At 35.8% G+C, this 21,206-nt stretch overlaps 1 protein-coding gene across 1 annotated transcript in view; it reads right to left on the bottom strand.

The window, feature by feature from the left end:
- lrp1bb (low density lipoprotein receptor-related protein 1Bb) overlaps positions 1-18,391 on the bottom strand; it is a 247,096-nt gene extending 228,705 nt beyond the window's left edge. Inside the window, exon 1 of the mRNA XM_042731628.1 lies at positions 18,067-18,391. Coding sequence (XP_042587562.1) covers positions 18,067-18,160 — 94 coding nt within the window. The 5' untranslated portion in view covers positions 18,161-18,391. The remainder of the gene's footprint in view (positions 1-18,066) is intronic.
- Positions 18,392-21,206: the final 2,815 nt, after the last annotated feature.

The raw sequence follows: 21,206 nt of genomic DNA, 5'->3' as shown, positions 1-21,206 counted from the left end.
ACCGAATAGATGATTTTGAAGATGTGCAGTTTTGCACAACCCTACGATAGACACATTAAGCACAATATGCTCTGCCTCACAGAATGGCATTAACTAAGCCCACATATTATGCATCGCCTCGCTTGCTGTGTCGGAGCATACAAATGCACAATTTTAATTCTCCTGTCTTGAATCCTGTGCTTTTATGAAGTCACTCTGTAACATCTTGTTCTTTTGCTGAATGGACAAAGATGGATGAACAGACTCAAAAAACAATTATGATTTCTAGTATGGACTAATTGCTGCTTGAAAGTAAACAAAATCATTAGGCCGGTGCTTACCAAACAGTGCAATTCTAGTTGCCTTCGCAATATTACGGGAAAACACTGAACCCTGCTAATGGCGGTAACATTTTTAAGAGACTATTAGGGGTATTAAGGTGTTAAATCATTAACTGGGCAGATACATTCATAAAGCGAGGGCTGTCTAGAACCCATCAGACTTGTAAATTCCACAATCGTGCCATTTTATTGCGCTTTAAATCCTGTCACAGCACATGCAATGACAAAACTTTCAATTCAATGCACCACAGTAGAAAAGCACGTAAAAATCTGTAAAAGGCCCTCATAATATTCTTATTGAGAGCCCTTGTAGGATATGTACAAGAATGCCAGGCGCTGAAATAAAATCTCTGATTTAAAATCTTATAAACTGCAGTTCAGTTCATGCCTCTCTGCTCAAATGACTATTGCAGAATTTGATGCAAATGGAATAAATCAGTAGATCAGAGCGGAGGGGAAATTTCAATTAGGTGACAACTGCAAAGGATCTTGAAAGTTACGTGTGCTACAGAAAAGCAGGCAAATCAAATTAATCCAGAGTGGCATATAAAGGAAGCTTCTCTTTCTATAATCATACTAGATAAAGCTGGGCTAATATAAAAAGGTGAAAATTCAATTTTCGCACCAGGAGAAATGATCAGTGTCTGTGATCAGGTAGCAAAAGAGAGGGCGGCTGAAGTGCCATCGCCAAATAAAACGGTCTGTAAAATGAAATCTGAGCTGCTGCATTTCCCGAAGGGCACTGGCTTATTATAACTCAGATTCCTTGTTTAATTAAAGATGCCTGAGTGCTGTGATTGGCAGGAGATTTTAATGTCATCTATACATTTCTAAATTGCTTTCCTCTTCGTGTTGGTGGTCAGAGGTGGATTACCTGTATTACAGCCTTTCCTCATAATCAAAATCAGTGACAGCGGTCAGTCTCCTCACCAGTCCTTTAAGGTCCACAGTTCTACTTAAGCACACATTGTACTTTATCATACAGCCTATGCATAATAAAAGCATACTTGGTATTCAGCATAAATTGGCCATGTTCCAGGTCTCCAATCACATCAGGTGAACCCTATATCATTGCACAGACTTATGCACATATTCAAAAAAGGTTTGCACTGAAAATCTCCCATTTCTATAAGTGATAACCTCCAGCAGAAGAAATGAGTGAACTTGTGTTACCAAAATTTGTAAAAGAAGGATGCAACATAGGATAAATTAGACGGCTGTCTATCATTGCTACCGTTAGCTATTTATAAACCATTTATCACATGCCACAAGAAATTATGAAACCCCAGGAACATCTAGTGCTTAATGGCACTACAACAAACTGCCTGAGGAAAATGGCACATGGTCTGTTTTTGAAATGATGTCAATGAATATGAAAGCCTTGGTTTTAAAATGTACAACGTATGATCCCTTAAGCCTTTCCTCCAACCAAGAATTTTACTAATCCAAAAACATGGATTTTCACTGTCATGTGTATCCTTGTAATTTTCTAGTAGTGGTTTGGTATTTAGGTGTGGTGTATTTCACTACTTAAAAAATAACAGGTCTGCACAAATCAAAAATATAATAGAAATTATGATTATAGCTGCTGAAAAAAAATGTTACTAAGTATTGCAATATTTTACATCATCATACTGTATTGATATTCTTACCTCAATCAATATTTATACTCAATTTTTCACAAGAATATTTCAGGGGAAAAAAGATTGATGAGCAAAGCCCAGAAGTCCAGCGCTGATGAAAGTTGAATAAATAAGTAAAATATCACAATGTATCAGTTTTAAATAACTATAACTCTAAACAAGGAATTGCAATATTATTGCAGAATGAATCCGATATCAATATAATATAGCATTGCCAGGTACCTGTAGGCTCTCGTCTCTCATTTACGATGCAGTTTATTTATTTATTTATTTTTTTGCAGCAGCAGCAGCAGTTAAGCATGGTAACCAATCACCAACATGTACTGTAAATTTTGTGCATCAGAAGCTTATAGAATAAATGTGTATCAGTAATGGCAACTTCTCCAGATAGGCAAAGTGTGTTTCAATTCTGTTAGTGTTGGCCCACAAAAAAAAATTAATGCTGAAGAAATAACACCTGACAGCCAAGGAACCAGAACAATGTTATTTTAAAACTACTTTTAATTTTCTAGATGTTGCATCATTCTCTTAAGGCTGTAACCATGTCTTGAACATAGTAGTGGACAAAAAAAAAAAAAAAAGATTGATCTGTAAATTGTTCTGTTAAAGTTATCTAACATTCAATTACAAATTAACATTACATGAAGTATGTAAATGATATAGGCTATATTCAATTCTAAATTAATATTTGACAAAATGACAATTTTGGCTTAATTTGACAAAATAATAATAATAATAATAATAATAATTTGCATCACTGAATATTACTGTAAATTTCTTAAAGTTATTTCATGAAACATGTCAAATACTAAAAGTTTTGCTACTGGATCTTACATCACACTCTTTAATGGTTTAAACTGAAGCATGTCATGTTAGCCTTTTTTAACAAGATAATATTGTGCAGTACATATTTTTGTAAAGCTTTGTTGATTATAATAGGAGCATTTGAACAGCAGGCCTTAAACAGCCGGCCTCAAACAGTCACATGAAACAGTGTAAACTTAGAGTGACAGAATTGTCTTGTTTCTAATTTGCTGTTAATAATTTATTTAAAATTTGAATAGCAGTTTTGATTTTCACGCTTCTAAGAGGGTCTAAGTTTACTTTACTTTTGATTTACTGATGCATAAGCAATAAAGTAAACAAGGAACAGTTCTCAGCTTGTTTTGGATGTACAACTTAGATAAAAAAAAAAAGAAAAAAGAAAAGAATAGGCTACTGCATGCAGCTGCCAGCACAAAATATTTATTTATTTATTTTTATTTCCATATCAGAATCTTTGTCCATTTTCATATAAACTCACATAAATATAAGCAACATAACATCCGATAAAAAAAAAAAAAAAGTAAGAGATTTTTAAAAACATCCATTAAAGAATTTTCAGAGTAAAAACATTGCCTACTGGCATTTAAAGCAGACAATTCCAACACGACATGTTTTATAGACAGAGGGGTCTGACAAAAATTACATGTTGGTGTTACATCCCCTTTCAATAAAAACAAATGAGTAAGTCTGGCCGCCAAAAAAAATCATAAATTATAATGTAAATTGTATCATTTGGAATAAACAATCATTATCAAATGAAATACAGTAATTAAACATTATGTTCTTTTTTCATCATTGTGCAGCTGTAACATAAATCCATTTAATGCAATACATTTAAATCAACCCAAGGGAACTATTGCATGTCGGCTTGGTAATCTGACCCTCCACAGTGCCTGAGAGATTTAGCGGTCCCCAGATGAAATCCTTCCTATGACATCAGCCAATCAATGGCCACTAGGTTATCATCTTACTTTCACAGCTCCTACAGTACAAACACCACACATGCTGTTGCTTTATCAGTCAATTAATGTGATCGCCATTATGTTCTTAATGAGCAGTAGAGGTGTCTCAATTCAGGCTGTATCAATCACAGCTACTACGAGGACATTTTTTTTGGCTTGTCAGCAGGTTAGCACGCATGGCTTAGCAAGGGTATTACAGTTGTGAATACATTCACTGAACCATGTTGTAATGGTTATATAGAGCGAGGGTAACTTGTTCATATCGTATTCCAGATTTCAATTATTCTTCCCTTTCCACAATGTCTCAAAAATTACCTCCCCACCCGCCCCAACCCGCTCTACGCTACTGCAAATCATTTGTAGCAACAATATGACAGGACTTTATTAATGGCTCCCCATTCTGGCATTCACACTCAACAAGCATTGAACAAATAGCAAAACCTCAATATGTTATTCACTTTGATAAATGATTCAAATAATACTAATGATACCATGACATTCTATCACAAATTTTTCTTATAAGAGAATATCTGACTGGGAGCACACTTAATACATATTAATGCATCCTCATGTTGAACATTGCTTCTGCTACTCGAATGTTTATTAGCAATCTGCCTATACAGATTTTAACGTTCATTTCTATTCCACGCTGGTTCAGACACTAAAACCAGAAAGGATTACATGTTCTTTTCATTTTCTTAAGCCCCTCCGAAAAGCGTTGCCACCGCCGTAGAGGTCTAATCAATGAGGAACATTGCAAATGGTAGTGATGCTGTTCACAAGCCAAAATAAATGTAATAGTCGTGGGCTGTGAAAGTCTGCTGAAAGGGAGAAATAAGGATGAGCTTTAATCCCTCACTGAATCTTCAGAAAAGTCATTAGGTCAAAATACTGTGGAGGATGGTGAGAGAGGACCTTTTTTTATAATGAAGCGCCTGGGCTCCTGAGGGAAACAATGCCGGGGGCCACCGCTTGCGTTCGGCAGATCTGAAAATTAATGTTTTGCGGCACTATCTGCAAAGGGTCCCCCAGGGCACCCGCTGGCTTCCGTATCCAGGAGCAAAGAGGGGCCCAAATCGTACAAAGGCATTTTGATTACAGCCACACTGTCAGACGGAATCTATGCATCAGCTTCTCTATTAGATATAATGGACCTGACAGGCAGGATGTGCTAAATCATTCAGTCAGATTTTGGCACCTAGTGACAAGCTATTGTGACAAGACCTGTTTAGGGTGATCCGGTGGGAAAGGAGAGAGTCTGGGTTTGAATGTCACATGAGCAACTTGAAAGACTGTTTAAGTGGAACATCTCAGAAAGAGAGAAGTTCCTGTTCTCGAAAAGTAAACTTGAACAGTGCTACTGCTCGAAAAACTGCATCCTAAAAAAGGATAGGATTGTTTCTTGGCCCTTGGCTTGTAATATCTTAAGAGTATCAACAGTGAGACAGTGCTTTGACAGTCACTGCAAATTATCCACTTCAGTACACTTCTCAGAGACACAGATATTTTCCACGGACAAAAGCATAGTCACAGGGAATTTTTTTTTTCTTTTTTTTCTATGCTGTAAGATCCCTTCTGAACAGGAAAACATCCCTGCAGGATACCTTCAGAAAAATTACGGTGCAATAATGCTGCATTTAATTACAGGCAATCAAAATGGCCAATTCAAACATGTTTCTAGGCTGCAGATGTTCTATGTAAAAAACTAGGTATAAATGATTAATGCACAACATTCTAAAACAATGGTTCGTTCTAGTAAAAAAAAAAAGAAGAAAATAAAAAGTAATATTTCCTTCAAATTACCGAATTACTCTGGCACATACTTTAAAATACCTTGATGTTTAAATTCCCAAAAGGACAGTTCAGCCGATGAAAATTCAGTCATCTGTTATCATTTACTTAAGCTCATATTAATGGAAACACAAAAACACACAAAGGATAGAAACACACTGAGTACAATGAAAGTCAATGTTGTCCAAATCAACACAACACATCCACAATATTTTTTTTTTGTTTGTTTGTTTGTTTGTTTTGTGAGTGATACAGCTTATTTTTACTACTGAACTATTCTTTTAACCTTTCAGGTGTGTTCAAAAACTGGATAAAACATCTGCTATGGGTCAAAAATCAACAGTATGAAACATACTACAAATTCATTTTTTTTTTAATTTTTAAATAATTTATATTATATACATATACATACCCATGTGAGGTTAAAATTGGTTTCTCACACTTTTTTAAAGCTTCAGTAGTATAGTAACTGAGATCCAAAACTTAAAAACAAAAACACTGTAAAACTCTAAAAAAGACGAAGGAACAGCAACTTTTCCTGGGGTGATTCAGAAGGCAAGTCTCACTTTTATGTACACTCTGAGTCTTTAACTTCATAAGGTTTCATATATTTCAAATTACAGTGTTTAACAAGATTTGACAATAAAGGTTTTTCCATTTTTGCAAGGTTATATTGAGTTTCTCACACTGATGCAACAGTTTAATAATTAAGATACAGAAAACTAAAAACCAAGAAAAAAAAAAACGCAAAAAAAAAAACGCAAAAAAAAAAAAACCGATCTCTTAACAGATTTTTGGCTGTAATCTCAAAACAGATAAAGAAACAGCAAATTGTCCTAGGGTGATTCAAAAGGCACGTTTCAGATTCATGTACACTTTGAGTCTTTAGTTTCATAAGGTTTCATGTATTTCAAATTACAGTGTTTAACAAGATTTGACTTTGTTTTTATCTGACTCTTTCAAAGTGTTGCATTTTGACAAATCGCATGGAAAACAACGGGTGGTAGTTTGAAACTTTGAATGCACAATCACAAATGAAAAAATTCAAGACTAAAAAATAAAGAGTTCAATAAGGTGGTCTGTTAAGGGCATGGTGTTACTCAGTTGTTTTTTCCAGACGTCTCTGTCCAGATACACCAACAAACTCATTGTTAACCAGCTAAAATAAGGGCTCAACTCTTGGATCCAGATCACGTAGTGAGGAAAAGTCAAAGCCTGACCTCTCCACCCAGTGTCAGACAAGTCGCATGACAGCTGAGCAATCAAAAACAGCAGTCGACCCATGACTTCAACACCGCACAGACTCCAGCCGCTGCGGCACACTTCATTTGATGAAGTTCAGGTCCCTCCTGTCCTGTCAATCAGCAGGGAGCATGACAGCATTATCCACGTTCCTCCATCCAAGGCAAATCATTTCTAAAACTGCCATGTTGTGATGTCTGCTTACCTTGAGCTTCTCTCAGCTCTCAGTTTCTGATTCTGCTACTCCCTCTAGGCTTTTAGACAATATTGCAAAAAAGGGACAATCATTTGTAATGAATAAAATCGGATATTTGTGGTCTAAAAATCAAGTATTTCACAAAGCAGTTGTTTTTAAACTCATTCAAACTCCCAAAACGATTTGCTAAATGATCAAACGCTAAAATGTAACATAATCTGTATGCGGTACCCATAACAGCCCATTTTGAAAGAGTTGCACTACAAAGTGGTTTTTCAAAGCCATGGGATGCCAACGAATGAACCACCAGGCATTTTTTTTCAGGGCAATCTGTTGTTTCCAATAGACTGCATTTACTAATCAACCTCAACATTAAATTCAGGCATTACAATTGATTTTAAGGGCTACTTGATAATAATTAATCCCCTGCTGAAGAGTGTTTGTTTCCTTAGAAACCAAGTGCAACCACAAGCTGCCCCGCTGAAGCATTTTTGCTAAGCTGGTTTCCTTCACCTGTGTTGGCTTGTAAAGCCAGAGGGCTTTGACTTCTTTGTTTCAAAGAAATTAATTGCCTTTAGGGAAGATAAATAGCAAGTGACAAGCTCCGATGCTAAAAGCAGGGATCCCAGTGGAATGAAAAAGCGACATAAAGAAAGGCCATTTTCACATTGTGGCATAGCCGCCGAGTCTCAGTGTGAAACGACGGGCTGGATGTATTAAACTCTCTTAGCCTCTTGTTTTTTCTGTTCCCTAATTACAGTGGGGGAAACATAACAGGTGACTTATGATGCATCAACAGGCCTACAGAATATTGCCAGAATCAACTCGGCTAAAATGCTGTAATCGCTGTTCACATCCATTTGGATGTTTTCGTTGGTTTTACCAAAACAGACCTGGCAAGAAATATGCCAGGTTTGTTTTGGCAAAAAATATGGCAAGAATAGGAAGTCTAGACATCAATTGATTGTTCAACTAAAACTGTAAGTTCTGTATATTATTCTGTATTCTGCATAGCATTTATTTATGAATAGTATTTTTGTTTCCATACTAGGGTCCATGAACAGTTTGGTTACTCATATTCTTCAAAATATTTTCTTTTGTGTTCAGCAGAAAAAAGAAACCCATACGGGTATAAAACATCTTGAGGGTGTGTAAATGATGACAGAATTTCATTTTTGGGGTGAACTATTGCTTTAATAGTGTGCCTAAGCTGTATTACAGCAGGGTCAGATGGAACAAATCTACAGTAAGACCGCTAGTAAATTGTAATCTAAAATTACCCCCACCACTAGTAAATTGAAAATGGACACTAGTTATTTTAATAATTTAATGTTTGTTAAATAAAGGTATCAGCGTAACAGTTTGAGTGAATTTGAAAAGTAAATACTACATGAATTTGCACTGTATACACACAACATTTAAAAATATATAAAATAAATAAATTAATAAATAAAAAATGTTAAATTATAGCACAAAATCAACAGGTGTGGTTGCCAGAAATATGCCACTGTAATATGGTGACAATATTTTGAGTGTTACTGCTTTAGTGTCTGTATACTTTACTTATAACTGTGTATTTCAATCTTACAACTGTATATTTCATTATTTTATATAATGTTAATTTACAAATTCGACTTGAACTATCAAGTCTTTTACCTTAAAATGTACTGATAACCACATTTTTTGTGTAAAAACTATAAATATTCTTTGTATATTTACAGTGTAAATTTACCCAAACATCATAGATAGATGATATAAGAAAGAAACATGATAACTTTACCATATCAATAAAATAACTCAGAAAAAAGCCTCATTAAAAAAAATAAAAAAAAGAAAAAGAAAGAAAAAAAAGACTTATTTTTATAGAATAAATTGGAGAAAAAATAAATACATTCATACAAGCCCTTATAGTCTAAGCTGAATCGCCCCACCTCTCTCAAAAAAGCGTAGGTCAAAATCAAGGTGCCACCTGACCTGACTTTTGAATACCTTACCTAATGGCTTTCACAAATGTACAAGTTCTAAAACTAGCAAGACTTCACTGAATCCAAAACTCTGCCCCAAAATACCCAGTCATGTTCACTTACTATAAACTGCTAAACAGAAACTATAGAGGCTTGGTGCTTTTCATCTTCTCTTTTAGCTTCCCCTCCATTCTGCTTCGTACATTATAAGACTGAGAACTGAAGAACATTTCAGATGACTGTTATTTATCCAGCAGCGAGCACTGGAAGTGAAAGACAGTCAGGGATTGGGAGGCTGAGTGCTTTATCTCCTGTGCTTTCACAGAGCACTGAGGCGCATCAGAGATGCAGAGAGGGTGAATGCACTTCTCCAGCACAAAAAGAAAAGAAGCAAAAACAACCAGGCATGTATCTAATTAGAACAAAAAGAGTCAGAAACAGAAAGAAGTCAGCTGTGACAGACCAGAGCAGGTGGTGAACCTAAACAATCAGATAGGAGATGCTGTTACCGAAAGGACTTCAGAACGAAACAACATGCATTAAATTGCACACTATTAACACATAATGCAATTAAAATAAGGGATGGGTCACAATAGTTGAGTGGAATAATGTAACAACTGACTGCCCGATTAGTGAGGTCATAGAGATGATACAGATTTTTTTGATAAATGTGTATTTTTGTAGTTTAATGAACTGTGTTATGGTTATGTGCTGCACTAAACATGAACATTTTCAGTCGACTGGAATCTGGATGGGTACACATTATTTTTAAAGGAACAGTTCACCCAAAAATGAAAATTTACTGAAAATGTACTCATGTACTCAGTGAATGGGTACCATCAGAATGTGATGTTTTATCAGCTGTTTCAACTCACAATAATTCACAAGTAATCCATGAACTCCAGTCCACCGATTAACATCTTGTGAATTCTGATGGCACCCAATGCTAAATTTCTCCAAATCAGTTCAGATGAATAATACAAAGAAAGAAAAAAAAATCTTGTCTTCATTTTGGATGGCCTGAGGGTGAGTAAATTTTCATCTTTGAGAGAACTATTCCTTTGACAAGACAAAAACAAACAGTGTAACAGAGTGTGCCCACATTTTCAGCTGCCTTGGCTCTGGAAGTATTTTTCCAATATTTTCCCCAATCTAATTATCTAATTAAAATATAATAACGAATTCATTTAATAATTAATTGAAATTTAGTAATATAGTTTAAACCAGGAATTCCACTGCTAAACACAATTATTGTAAAAAGTAAATAAATAAAAAACTGGAATAATGCAGGTCTTGGAGAAAATTAATTTTTACTTCCGAAACCTGGTTTGCTGGTCCTCAAATTGATGCCCAATATTCTGTTACAAACCACAAAGAGAACGCATAGAGAGTAGGACACCACACGAGTCCTGCCGAGTGGGGTTACAAACCAAAGTTGGTGGTAATTAACTGAAATCAAATAATTTGTCCTATCAAAGTACATTAAGATAAAAGCAATTCGAATGAAATCAAACCATGTTAAATCCTTTTGAATGTCTTTCTCCTGAAAGAGGCTCCTGTATGGGTTTTTAAAACATTCCAGCATCAGCCTCTCAACCCTATAGCTGCATGCCAGGTGGCAGCTGGGAGAGCTGCCTTTTAATCTGGTTTGGCGGTCCTAAATCACTGCCACAACAGCAGGCATGATGTAGGGGAGTTTGGAAGAAACATTCACTCAGACGCTCCTCTGGCCAGAGGTTGGGCTCTGTCTCTCTCTTTCCCCAGGTGTGTGGCCTTGTTTGCTATATGTCAAGTGAGTGAACCACTAATATCCACAGGGCACCTACACGAGCCTGCCCAAAAACAAGTTTTTATTTATGTGGTATGGCATTGAGTCAGTTGCATAGGCTGAAAGAATCTTTGGTCATACTTCATGCTTCAGTCATGAGTGATGACTGTGATTTAAGATGCTTTTTAAAGATTCAACAGTGTACCAAAACTACATACTAATGTAACTATGAGGCACCTCATGAGGATGCCCAACTACTTGTTCTGGCTGTCACACTGGCTGTCATACTTTAGCCCCAGGATAAACCTGTCTCGCAGGCGGTTGAGTATCTTCAGCTCTGGTCTGCAGCACTGTCTGCATACATTGATCTGAGTCTAACATTAGTTTTAACCCAGCTAAACCCTTATGCCATTTCTAAGGGTGCTGAGTCCTCTTTAATAGAATGAAGCCAAAGTGGACCAAAAAGTGAACAGAGTTAAAAAGTACCCAGTTCTTTAGTATTCACACAATCTCAGGTCTCTTTTCACATTACCATTCATGCATTTAGCAGATGCTTTTATCAAAAGCAACTATCAACAAAACATTTGGATTGCTCACAAATCATACTAATATTCTGAAGAAAGTTTTTTTTTTTTTTTTTAATTACCAATAGTGAAAACTGATGTGTGTCGCTTAATATTTTTTGTGGAAATCATGTCTTTTTTTTCTTTTTCGATGTTCTTTGATGAACAGAAAGTTCAAAAGAACAGCATTTATTTGAAATAAAACTATTTTGTTACATTATAACTTCCTTTACTATTTTACTTTATTGAGATCAATTGAATTTGTCCTTGCTTAATAAAAGGATTCATTTATTTTTTTTAAACTTACCCTAAACTTTTGAACTGTACAGTATTTTGATATGAATATACATATTTAGAGGTAAATTTCAGCTAATTGAATCATGTTTGATTAATCGTACAAAAAAATTGGTTAATTAAAATACATTTTTAATCGTCTGAAAGCCTCAGGCTACATACATTCACACGAAAGTATTATATTTCTAATGCAATTTCATGACTTTCATGCAGCATTACAAGGTGGTCGAGCTAAACCCTCGAGCCTTAATTTGTGCAGAACACTGAAGACCTCTGAGAGTCTCTGAGTAGTTTATATATAATATGATCCTTATTGTTATCTCAACAGAAATAAAATAAGCAGCTCCTCATCTTCTCTGTGTGTCATCATTACCTCTATATGGTTCACAATATTACAAACAAACCGCATAGCAGTCCTAAAGCCAAATGTACTCAGACCAGACCTCTGAGAAGCACATTTTGGACCGTTTTATCACAATTCATGCAAATCATATGAGTCAAATTATTTATTTTATTTCTGTTTCAATACCTGTTGCTGTGTAATTTATTTTTACATAAAAATGAAAAATTATTCATATGCAAAGTAGTAAATATCTGGTTTTGAAAACTGAAAATTGTTTCTTACTGAAGGTACTCGTCTATGTATTTGATGTTATCAACACATAAATTCCTAACTTCATCTGCTTTTCACAAAGCACATTGTTTTGCTCATAAAGAATATTTGCTAATCATTCAGTTTTCAGTAGAAAAACACTAATAATGTACTTCGTACCCATAATTCATTGTCTCTGATTTGCCATATTGGAATTGAATACTTTCCATGTATTCTATTAATGTTTTGCAATGATGGCACTCAAGTCAAAATGTGGTAAGAGAAAATGATACAGAGTGGAAAAAAAGAAGAGAGAAGAAGATCCACTGCTTCATTAATCACATTACTTATGCTGCACATTTAAAAAAAAAAGCTTCATCTTAAACCTCTGAATAATTAATTCAACAGTGACAACGCACAAACACATATACCGGTCTGAACATGGCTCTCCTGTCCAGCTCAAAAGTAATTCACCAAGCACTTGCCTACGATAACAGGGCACCATGTGTTTTACCAGATCTAACAGCTGACAGACTGTTTTCTAAAAAAAAAAAAAAAAAAAAAATGGTGCAAAGACATCCAGATCCAATTAAAACGGGTGCATAAACCCACACACTATAACAACATATGCACTCTCCTGACTGTGCTATTAAAAGCATCCAGAATACTTTGCTCAAGCAGTGGCCACTGTAACATGAATGCATTTCAAGTACTCATTGATTTCTTCACTTGTTTCTGATTACTAAGACACAGGCTCAAAAATTAACACTCAGAGAGCCCAACACGAGTCCAAATTAGCTTCAGAAGGTAAAAAAAAAAAATTGAAGCCACTAGATTGTCTATTCATATAGTACTGCAGCAAAATAAATGGTGATTAAAAAGTGATCATTTACAAAAAAATTACAATTCTGTAATAATTTTCTCACCCTCACGTTGTATCAATTACTTTTATTTATTTATTTGTTTATTTATTTAGCCATATAATGGAAGTCAATGCTAACATTACATTATTACATTTAACATTATTTCAATTTCAAACTTTCTTCTTCAGTGATCCACAGAACTAAAATAAGTTCATCAAATTAAATTGTACAAAAGTTGGTCAGATCCTCACTGATGAACAAATTGTCTCATAAAGAACAGATCTGTTCGTTTTGTAGACTACAGTATACTGTATGATTCTCTGACTGAAAGAATTATTTGCAATATTTGTCATTATATGCAATTAGAAAGAAAAAAAATAATTTTATTTTTGTCATATAGAAAAAAAATAATTCAATTTATGTATCTATCAATCCATCCATCCTCCAAACTGTTATGACTATGCAGGGAAACACAATTGATTGCCAGTCCATAACAGGGCTTACAAAAATATTTATTTTATTAAAAAAAGCAAAACAGCTTAATGTTATATATATTTAAGGCTGGAAAATTGTCAATTCAAACAGGCAAGCGAGGCAAAAAGTACATTTTGGAACCTGCAGACTGGATGGAAAACACTTGTGGTGCAATAAAACATCTTGACCATCTCCATTTGCTTGCACAGTGCTGGTTTCAGCATGTCAACATAAAATACAGATGCACATGATGTCATAGGCCAGCAGATTACCTGTGCGTTGCAGGAGTAGCTCCAACAGCAATACTCAGCCACAACCACTCAATCCGTCAAAGGTCAGAACACTTAATGACTCAGCTAAATGTGTGGCCAACTTCAAATGAACTTCAATTGGATCAAATGGGGCGTGCAATAGAACGCCAACAAAAACAATGAAGCCTGCCACACAGGTGCTAGATGAATCACCTCCAGAAGCAAGGCTACTGCTCTTACCAGAACCCAAGTGCTTTGCTTTGTCATCTCACTTGTCATTTTAAACCCCTTTTCAGCAAGTGCTTTGGCTCGGGATTAGCATGCATTATTTCTTCCCATTTATAGAGTATCGCATTGATAATTGTAAGGTCATCCACCAAGCAGGGGCCGTTTCACTGAGACTTCTGGACCAATTACCTGGTTGGAAAGGAGGAAACACCTGAAGCTGAGGCATGGATTTATACCCAGAACCCTGTAAATGAGTTCCATATGGCAGATATGTTTACATAAAACACACTTTGTGAAGTAAAACTTTTCAGACATTGACGCAAACCACCTATGAAAATAAATGCAGACCAACCTGAGAAGGTCAGTCTTTTAGGTGGGATGGAAGTGGTGTGCAAACACAACCCTGTTCTAAAACCTTATTCACACTTAACCAACAGACGTCATCCAGTGTCAATAATCACCAGATTACAGTACGTCACTTCTCAGACACTCTACAACCCAACAAACACTGACCAACAGAAACAGATGCTGACAGGGTAACACACAGATCTGACAAAACCAGATGAACATGTCTGTTGGCGTTGGTGGGTGTCTGTCTATGCAATGTTAATTAGCTTTAAAGGGATAGTTCACCCAAAAATGAAAATTCTGTCATTAATTACTCACCCTCATGTTGTTCCAAACCTTTAAGACCTCCGTTCATCTTCATAACACATATTAAGATATTTTTGATGAATTCAGAGAGCTTTCTGACCTTCCAGTTGTTTACGTTCTGATCAAAGCATAAACAACATAAACAACGTATCTGTGTACATACATTGCATACATTGTTTGCGTATGTGATACTCTCCAAAATGACACCAGGGTGATGCGGAGGAGACGAATTGTTAAATAAAGTTGTTATTTTTGTTTTTGTTGTGCACAAAAAGTATTATCTTAGCTTCGTAAAATTACGGTTGAACCACTGATGTCACATGGATTATTTTAACAATGTCCTTGCAACGTTTCTGGACCTTGATCATGTTAGGATCCTTGCTGTCTATGGGAGGGTCAGAAAGCTCTCGAATTCATCAAAAAAAATCTTAATTTGTGTTCCGAAGATGAACAAAAGTTTTACAGGTTTGAAAAGACACAAGGGTGAGTAATTAATGTCAGAATTTTCATTTCTGGGTGAACTACCCTTTAAGAAAGCATCCAAACCATAATGATCGAATTGGAATATTCTAAATGAGGCAGGAATTCAGGTAAGTTAGGACACTTTTTGCCATTGAGATGAATGGGAAAAAAAGGTCCCAACTATACTGAATTAACCCTAGCATTTGAAGTGCTGCTTTAAAAAAAAGTAGCGAAAACTAGTCAAAGAAGCCAACGTAATTAAGTTGCTTACCATTTATAACAACCTCCACATCTGGAATGCTATGATCATGCCCTACAATACTGCCTCCGTAAGCAGCTCCCTAAGTTTCCTAAAAGAGCAATGATATCGGTCCTTTCCTTGAGTTTCACAAAAGCATTTCCCCTATGTAGTGTAACAAATCAGCATTGCCTTTGCATGACTGAGGTCATTTGAAAAATCACTGTTTGTGGCTTTATCGACTTTCCTCCAATAGCAGGTAAAAATCACAGTTGGACAATAAGCCAGCACAGCATGCCTAGATATAATCTCATTTAATTAGGCTCTGGGGGCGTCCTACCAATTTCTTTACTAAAGGATAGTGCTTAACCTGCTTTTTGGGGCATGCTCTCTTAAAGAGGGAAACATTTCAAGCAACCATGAAATGTTTATAATAGCCGATAAATATCTGAAGCGAGAGTCACCGGTAAGATAAAGAGGGTTTGATATAATGAAGTGTGGTTTGAGTAAACTACTTTTCAATGATCCCTTTCCATCTGCCTGCACTGGTGCTGTAAACTCTTTGCTGCGATACACTGGAATAGATGACAAACAATGATTAAAGGTTCACTAAACAGACTGTGGAAAGAGAGGTTTTATCAAGCATCCTAAGAGAGCATATATGACACAACAACACTGATGACTTCGCAGCGATTGTCCTTATTTATTTATTTTTTTATTTTTTTATAATATGTGCTAAGTGAATGAGCAGTGCTGAAGATTAGAACACAGTATCATACGATGAAGATATGAATGCAAGCACTTAACAGGTGAACACAAGCCTCAGAGTAACACTATTCAGGTAATCTCTTTGCAAGGCACCGTGACATTTACATTCATCTGATATGATGAATATGCAGCTTTTGAAAATGGCACTTTTTCTCTGTGAACACACCTGGATGAAGAAACACTAATATCCAGTGCAGGTGTGCTAAGAAGTTCTTTCGACTTAACCCTTTGATGCATGAAGAATTCATTAAATATCAAGGGGAAAAAATCACAAGGGAGTTAAACATTTGTCCAATGCAAATGAATGATATTAAAGGAAGATATTCAAGGGGTACTAGGTGCTTTAACACTTGCAGCTATGTTGAATTTATGTTGTCATAAAAAAAAACAAAAAAACATGACATATAAAGTGGGCGGTCATGTTGAATTATGTTTAAGAGTCAAAGGTAAATTATTTATGATGGTTTAGATGTAACAAAACACGCTGAATGGTTTAAAATGTCTTTTAAAGAACTGTCGACTATAGTGAATGCCATGCATCGAAGGGTCAAGTTACATAAAATATGGATGTTAAAATATGTATACTTTTTAAATAATTGATCAAGTTATGATACACTATTACATGTTGTTTTTTTTATCATAAATCTTGTTGTTATGCAAAAGGCAACAGAGCTGCAAAACTCTGCAGAGACCTTTGTTTACAAATGCTGTTTTTGGTTATAAAACACAACCTTGCAGTAACTGCCTAGTTGTACTTTATATTGTGTATGCATTCAGATATGATACTTTAAACCAGAATCTCTTTTTCATCTTGTGTCTACAATTGAGAGCACAAGGGGAGAACAATCTTGACAGATTTGTCTGTGCTGACAATCTTTGCTTTATCTCAATCCGACGGTGCACAGGGATTTGCAGCAAGTGAACAAAACCCCTGCAACTAGTTCAAGGCTCATTGATCCCTACATCAAAATTTCATTAAATATCTGCCCTTATTGATTTAGATTTTTCTGACAGTGTCACTCACAAATGCTACTCTTCAGCCAAAAGCTTACATTATGCAAGCCATATAAGGAAGACACTGTGATATTCAAGAAACTTGTAACATTCACAACTAGTGGTTAGAAGTTGCCAGACGTTTATGATTAACAATACACTAGCTATGTTTCAAATATTACTGGATTGCTAATATAATTTGTTGCTGAAAATAACAAAGATGCTCCAACAGAAGGTTGCATGATGATTTAATTTGAGCTCAAAATTGTCTTTATCAGCAACTACTGACAAGTAATAAAATAGACAGAGCACTAACACACAGTAATGCAATAAACTCTTCCTAAATCTTCCTAGTGCAACATAATTCACACCAATGAGGATAAGTGATAACAAAAAATAAGAGCAAACTGACTTAATGGAACGAATTCTAGAAATATGATACAAATTATAAGAGGACTCATACTAATAACAATAATTCAGTCGTTATTTTGAAGTTTAAATATATGTAAATAAGCCAATTCGTATGTTTTAAGGCTTGCAAAGAATACTAAAACATGTAGCCTATTTAAAAAGTCATTTTTATAAAACAAATTCTTATATTCTTGTTTCATTCCCACAATATGTCATGACTTTATCATCCTTCTACATGTCAAATATTTCCGTCTCAAAACTCACAGTATGATTATAATGGCTTGAGCCTATTCATACTCTTTTGGTTCTATCCAAGCACACCAGTGGTACACTACACCAGTAGACACTACCTACAGGGAACTGAATTACACCATCGACTACTACAACACGCGAGTGAAACATTCCAACCTCAACCTGACTATTTTTCAATTTAACATTTCGGGAAAAATGCTGTGTCGCATCAAAACCGTGCAGCGACATCAGGCGCGTGGCGAGATGCGCTGACAGATTATGGGATGCTCCGCGAGCGCAAGTTTGATTGTAGAGCTGCTGCGTCTGTCTTACCTTGCTCTGAATCAGCGTCCCTCAGTGTCTGAACATTTGAGAATATATCCCCGAATCCCAGTATGACGAGTAAGGTGAGGATATATTCGGACATCGTTGCTGAGTGAGGGCGAAGGCCACCGCACTTCCTTTACTGAAGTCCGATTCCAGCCCTCCGGTACAGCGCCGTTATTCAGGAATGACAAGTGAAATTTGTCTGCAGAGCGCACCTACCTCCTTCACTCCTCGCATTCAGATTGATTTCTAAGCGCGCGCACACATGAGCTTGCAGGCGACAGTGTGAGCGAAGAGAGAGAGAGAGAAGGAGAGTGACGGAGGGTGTGCGGATAGATGGGGACAATAACGCACTGTGAGCTTGACTTTGATCGGTTTCCAGGCACCTGACGTAGCGCAGAAAGCAGGCACTGTGAGCTTGAATTTGTTAGTTTTTAAGGATGTTTATTTATCTTATTAAGTAAGGTATCTTAAGGTTTTTATTTTTTTTTATTTTTTTGTTGGGGTAGCTCAAGGAACATAATAGTGATGGGAGTCAACTTTTAAAAAAGCAGCGATCATTTTCGCTGCGCAATTTGTCGAGAGTCATCTCGCGCAAAGCCAATTTGTGTTTTGGCACCCTAGCACGTTAATCTGTTAACTATATTAAATATGTTTTAATTAAAATGCAAAGTTTTCTGCCATAAATCCAAAATAACCTGATAAATAATCAGAGTCGGCGTCAGAGCAGATCTTGGAGGGGCATTGGATCATCGGCGGGGGGGGCACTGTCGTTTGATAAATATTTTTTTGACGCATTTGGCAACATCATAGTAGCATGGAAATCCAGACCTAAATCTGAAAGATCTATATAGAATGACAATGAAAGATGTTAGACTTGGGGTTTTATCTAAAAGAGGAACAGAAGACAGCGCTGAAATTTGCTGTTTTGCCGACCGGATACGGCACCAATGATCTATATAGAATGACATTCTACCCTAGAATGTAGCTCAATGATCTATCTATATAGAATGTCATTAGGCCTATATAATTTTTTTTTTTTACCTGTGATTCCTAATACACAACATATGCGCGAATACGATTCCATATAAGGTTAGTATAGCCTAGTTCGATCAGCGAATGGACAGCAACTCAAGTTAGTAGCCTATTCTCGGTTCTACGAGTTCAGTAGCTTACATTTTTGTGAAAATGTACATTTTTGGGAAACGCGCGAGGAATTAAACGGTTAAACCTTGCACGTAGAGAGCGCTTTTAAGAGCTAAGATAGACTAGGCTACATTCAGAACAGATAGCCAAAACAAAGTGGTTCCCAAACTTTTCCATTCCACGACCCACCTAGACAAGTATAATCTATTTCACGACCCACCAAAATATTTGAGATAAAAAAAAAAAAAAAACCAATTGACATTACTTTAAGCCTAATCTTAATTAAAAGTTTGATTTAAGAAAAGTAACCATTTTATTTTAGTGTACAAAAAATTTCACTATAATATTTAAGTTTTAATTTCTTGTTTACAGATGTTAAAATAGATCCGGCTCAGTGAACTGTAATCTGCGCCTAAACTCATCGCGGGGTTCAGCGCAGTTCAATGTGTGTGTGTGTGTGTAAGGGAGAGCGACGCACAAATCCAACACTTTTTTTAAGAAGTAAAGCAGAACTATCTAAAACAGTTTGGAGATTTAAATAATTGTGAAATAGGTAAAAATAATACACAGATGCGTCTCATTTTAAATGAACACTTAAAAACGAGATGACAAATTTACTTCAGTCAGAAATTTGCTTTTGCAATGTTAATGGGTCAGCAATATCTTCGCTATACTTCCGCAATATCTTCAATATCTTCTTTTCTCTATATAGAGATGATATGTCAAGGAAATATGCGAAATTTTATAAATTTTGTTTGTGGAAATTAAAAATGTTACAACCCTACGTTTTTACCCTGCATGTGAAATGCTTTTTACAGTCTAAATCGAACAAAAAAGTGCAGTTCAAACAGACTGATGAAAATAAAAACCATTTCCGTTTGATTTTCTGGTGTATGCAATCTCATCGTACAACGCATTGAAGTGAGCGAGTTTTTTCTCATTAATAATGCGAACCGTACCTTTTAATAATGGACGTTGGGACCCTCACTGTAATTACGACTCGTGCGCGCCCGTGCTTCAAAACACGCAATGCATGTTTTTTAATCGCGGATTTGCCGCTATATCGCAGAGACTGAACTGTGTGAGTGTGTGTCAAAAAAAAGTGATCCTTGCTCCATTCAGCGATCATCATACAAATGTCTGCGTATGGACCAGTTAAATCAGAAGACTCGCCTGCAGAGAATAGGGTTAATGAGCACTCACTCAACTAAAACTGATTTTTTAGTTTTTGATTTGCGTAGAAACCCAACTTGAAAACAGATAAAAGATAAAATAAAATACAGAAAATGGAAAAAAAATAAAAATACAGCCTGTGCTTCAACAAATAAAATAATTTCTTTAAAACACGGTTTTTTCTTAGGGTTTCAAGGACTTCAAATACTCTAAATGACTCCAAGGACAAAAATAAATGTATATTCTGCTATTGCTTTATGCTAATACTTGTTTTTAACCTGGTGTTTCCCAGCAGTTTTCAGAAATGAAATAGTCTTTACAGACAGCCAAGTATTAGTTGTCACCTGTTGATTTGGTTCAAAATAAGTCAGACTAACTTGAAATATTTTGCCTGGTTCCAATGTTGACGAAGCCTAGTAACGTGCCATGAACAACCAAAATTTGCATTTTCCCCATTTCGACGACAATTTAACATTTAAGTTACCCCATTTAATATTAAAATAATTTTTTTTTTTTTTTTTTGGGCCACGCCAGATAGGAGGGGCTCAATGACCGTAGGGGGGGCAAGTTGCCACAGTGCACTGTAAATAATAACAATGTTTGAGCTTGAGTTACCTGTACGCATTTTGCTTTCAGCAAAAAAAAAAACTAAATTACTGTTAACCAACGTGTAAACCCACTAACAATAAGTCATAAAAGAATAACTGAAATAAGTCTGTCTTATGTGGTAAACTAGTTTTATGAAACCCTGGTTTGTTTAGGCCCGGTTATTGATTTTAGGTTTTATTTGAGGTTGTCATCTTTATTTGGTAAACTAGTTTTATGAA

Source organism: Cyprinus carpio, chromosome B9 (assembly GCF_018340385.1).
Source record: "Cyprinus carpio isolate SPL01 chromosome B9, ASM1834038v1, whole genome shotgun sequence".
In the NCBI taxonomy this organism is placed as follows: domain Eukaryota; kingdom Metazoa; phylum Chordata; class Actinopteri; order Cypriniformes; family Cyprinidae; genus Cyprinus; species Cyprinus carpio.
This window is presented reverse-complemented; position numbering and strand designations above follow the sequence as displayed.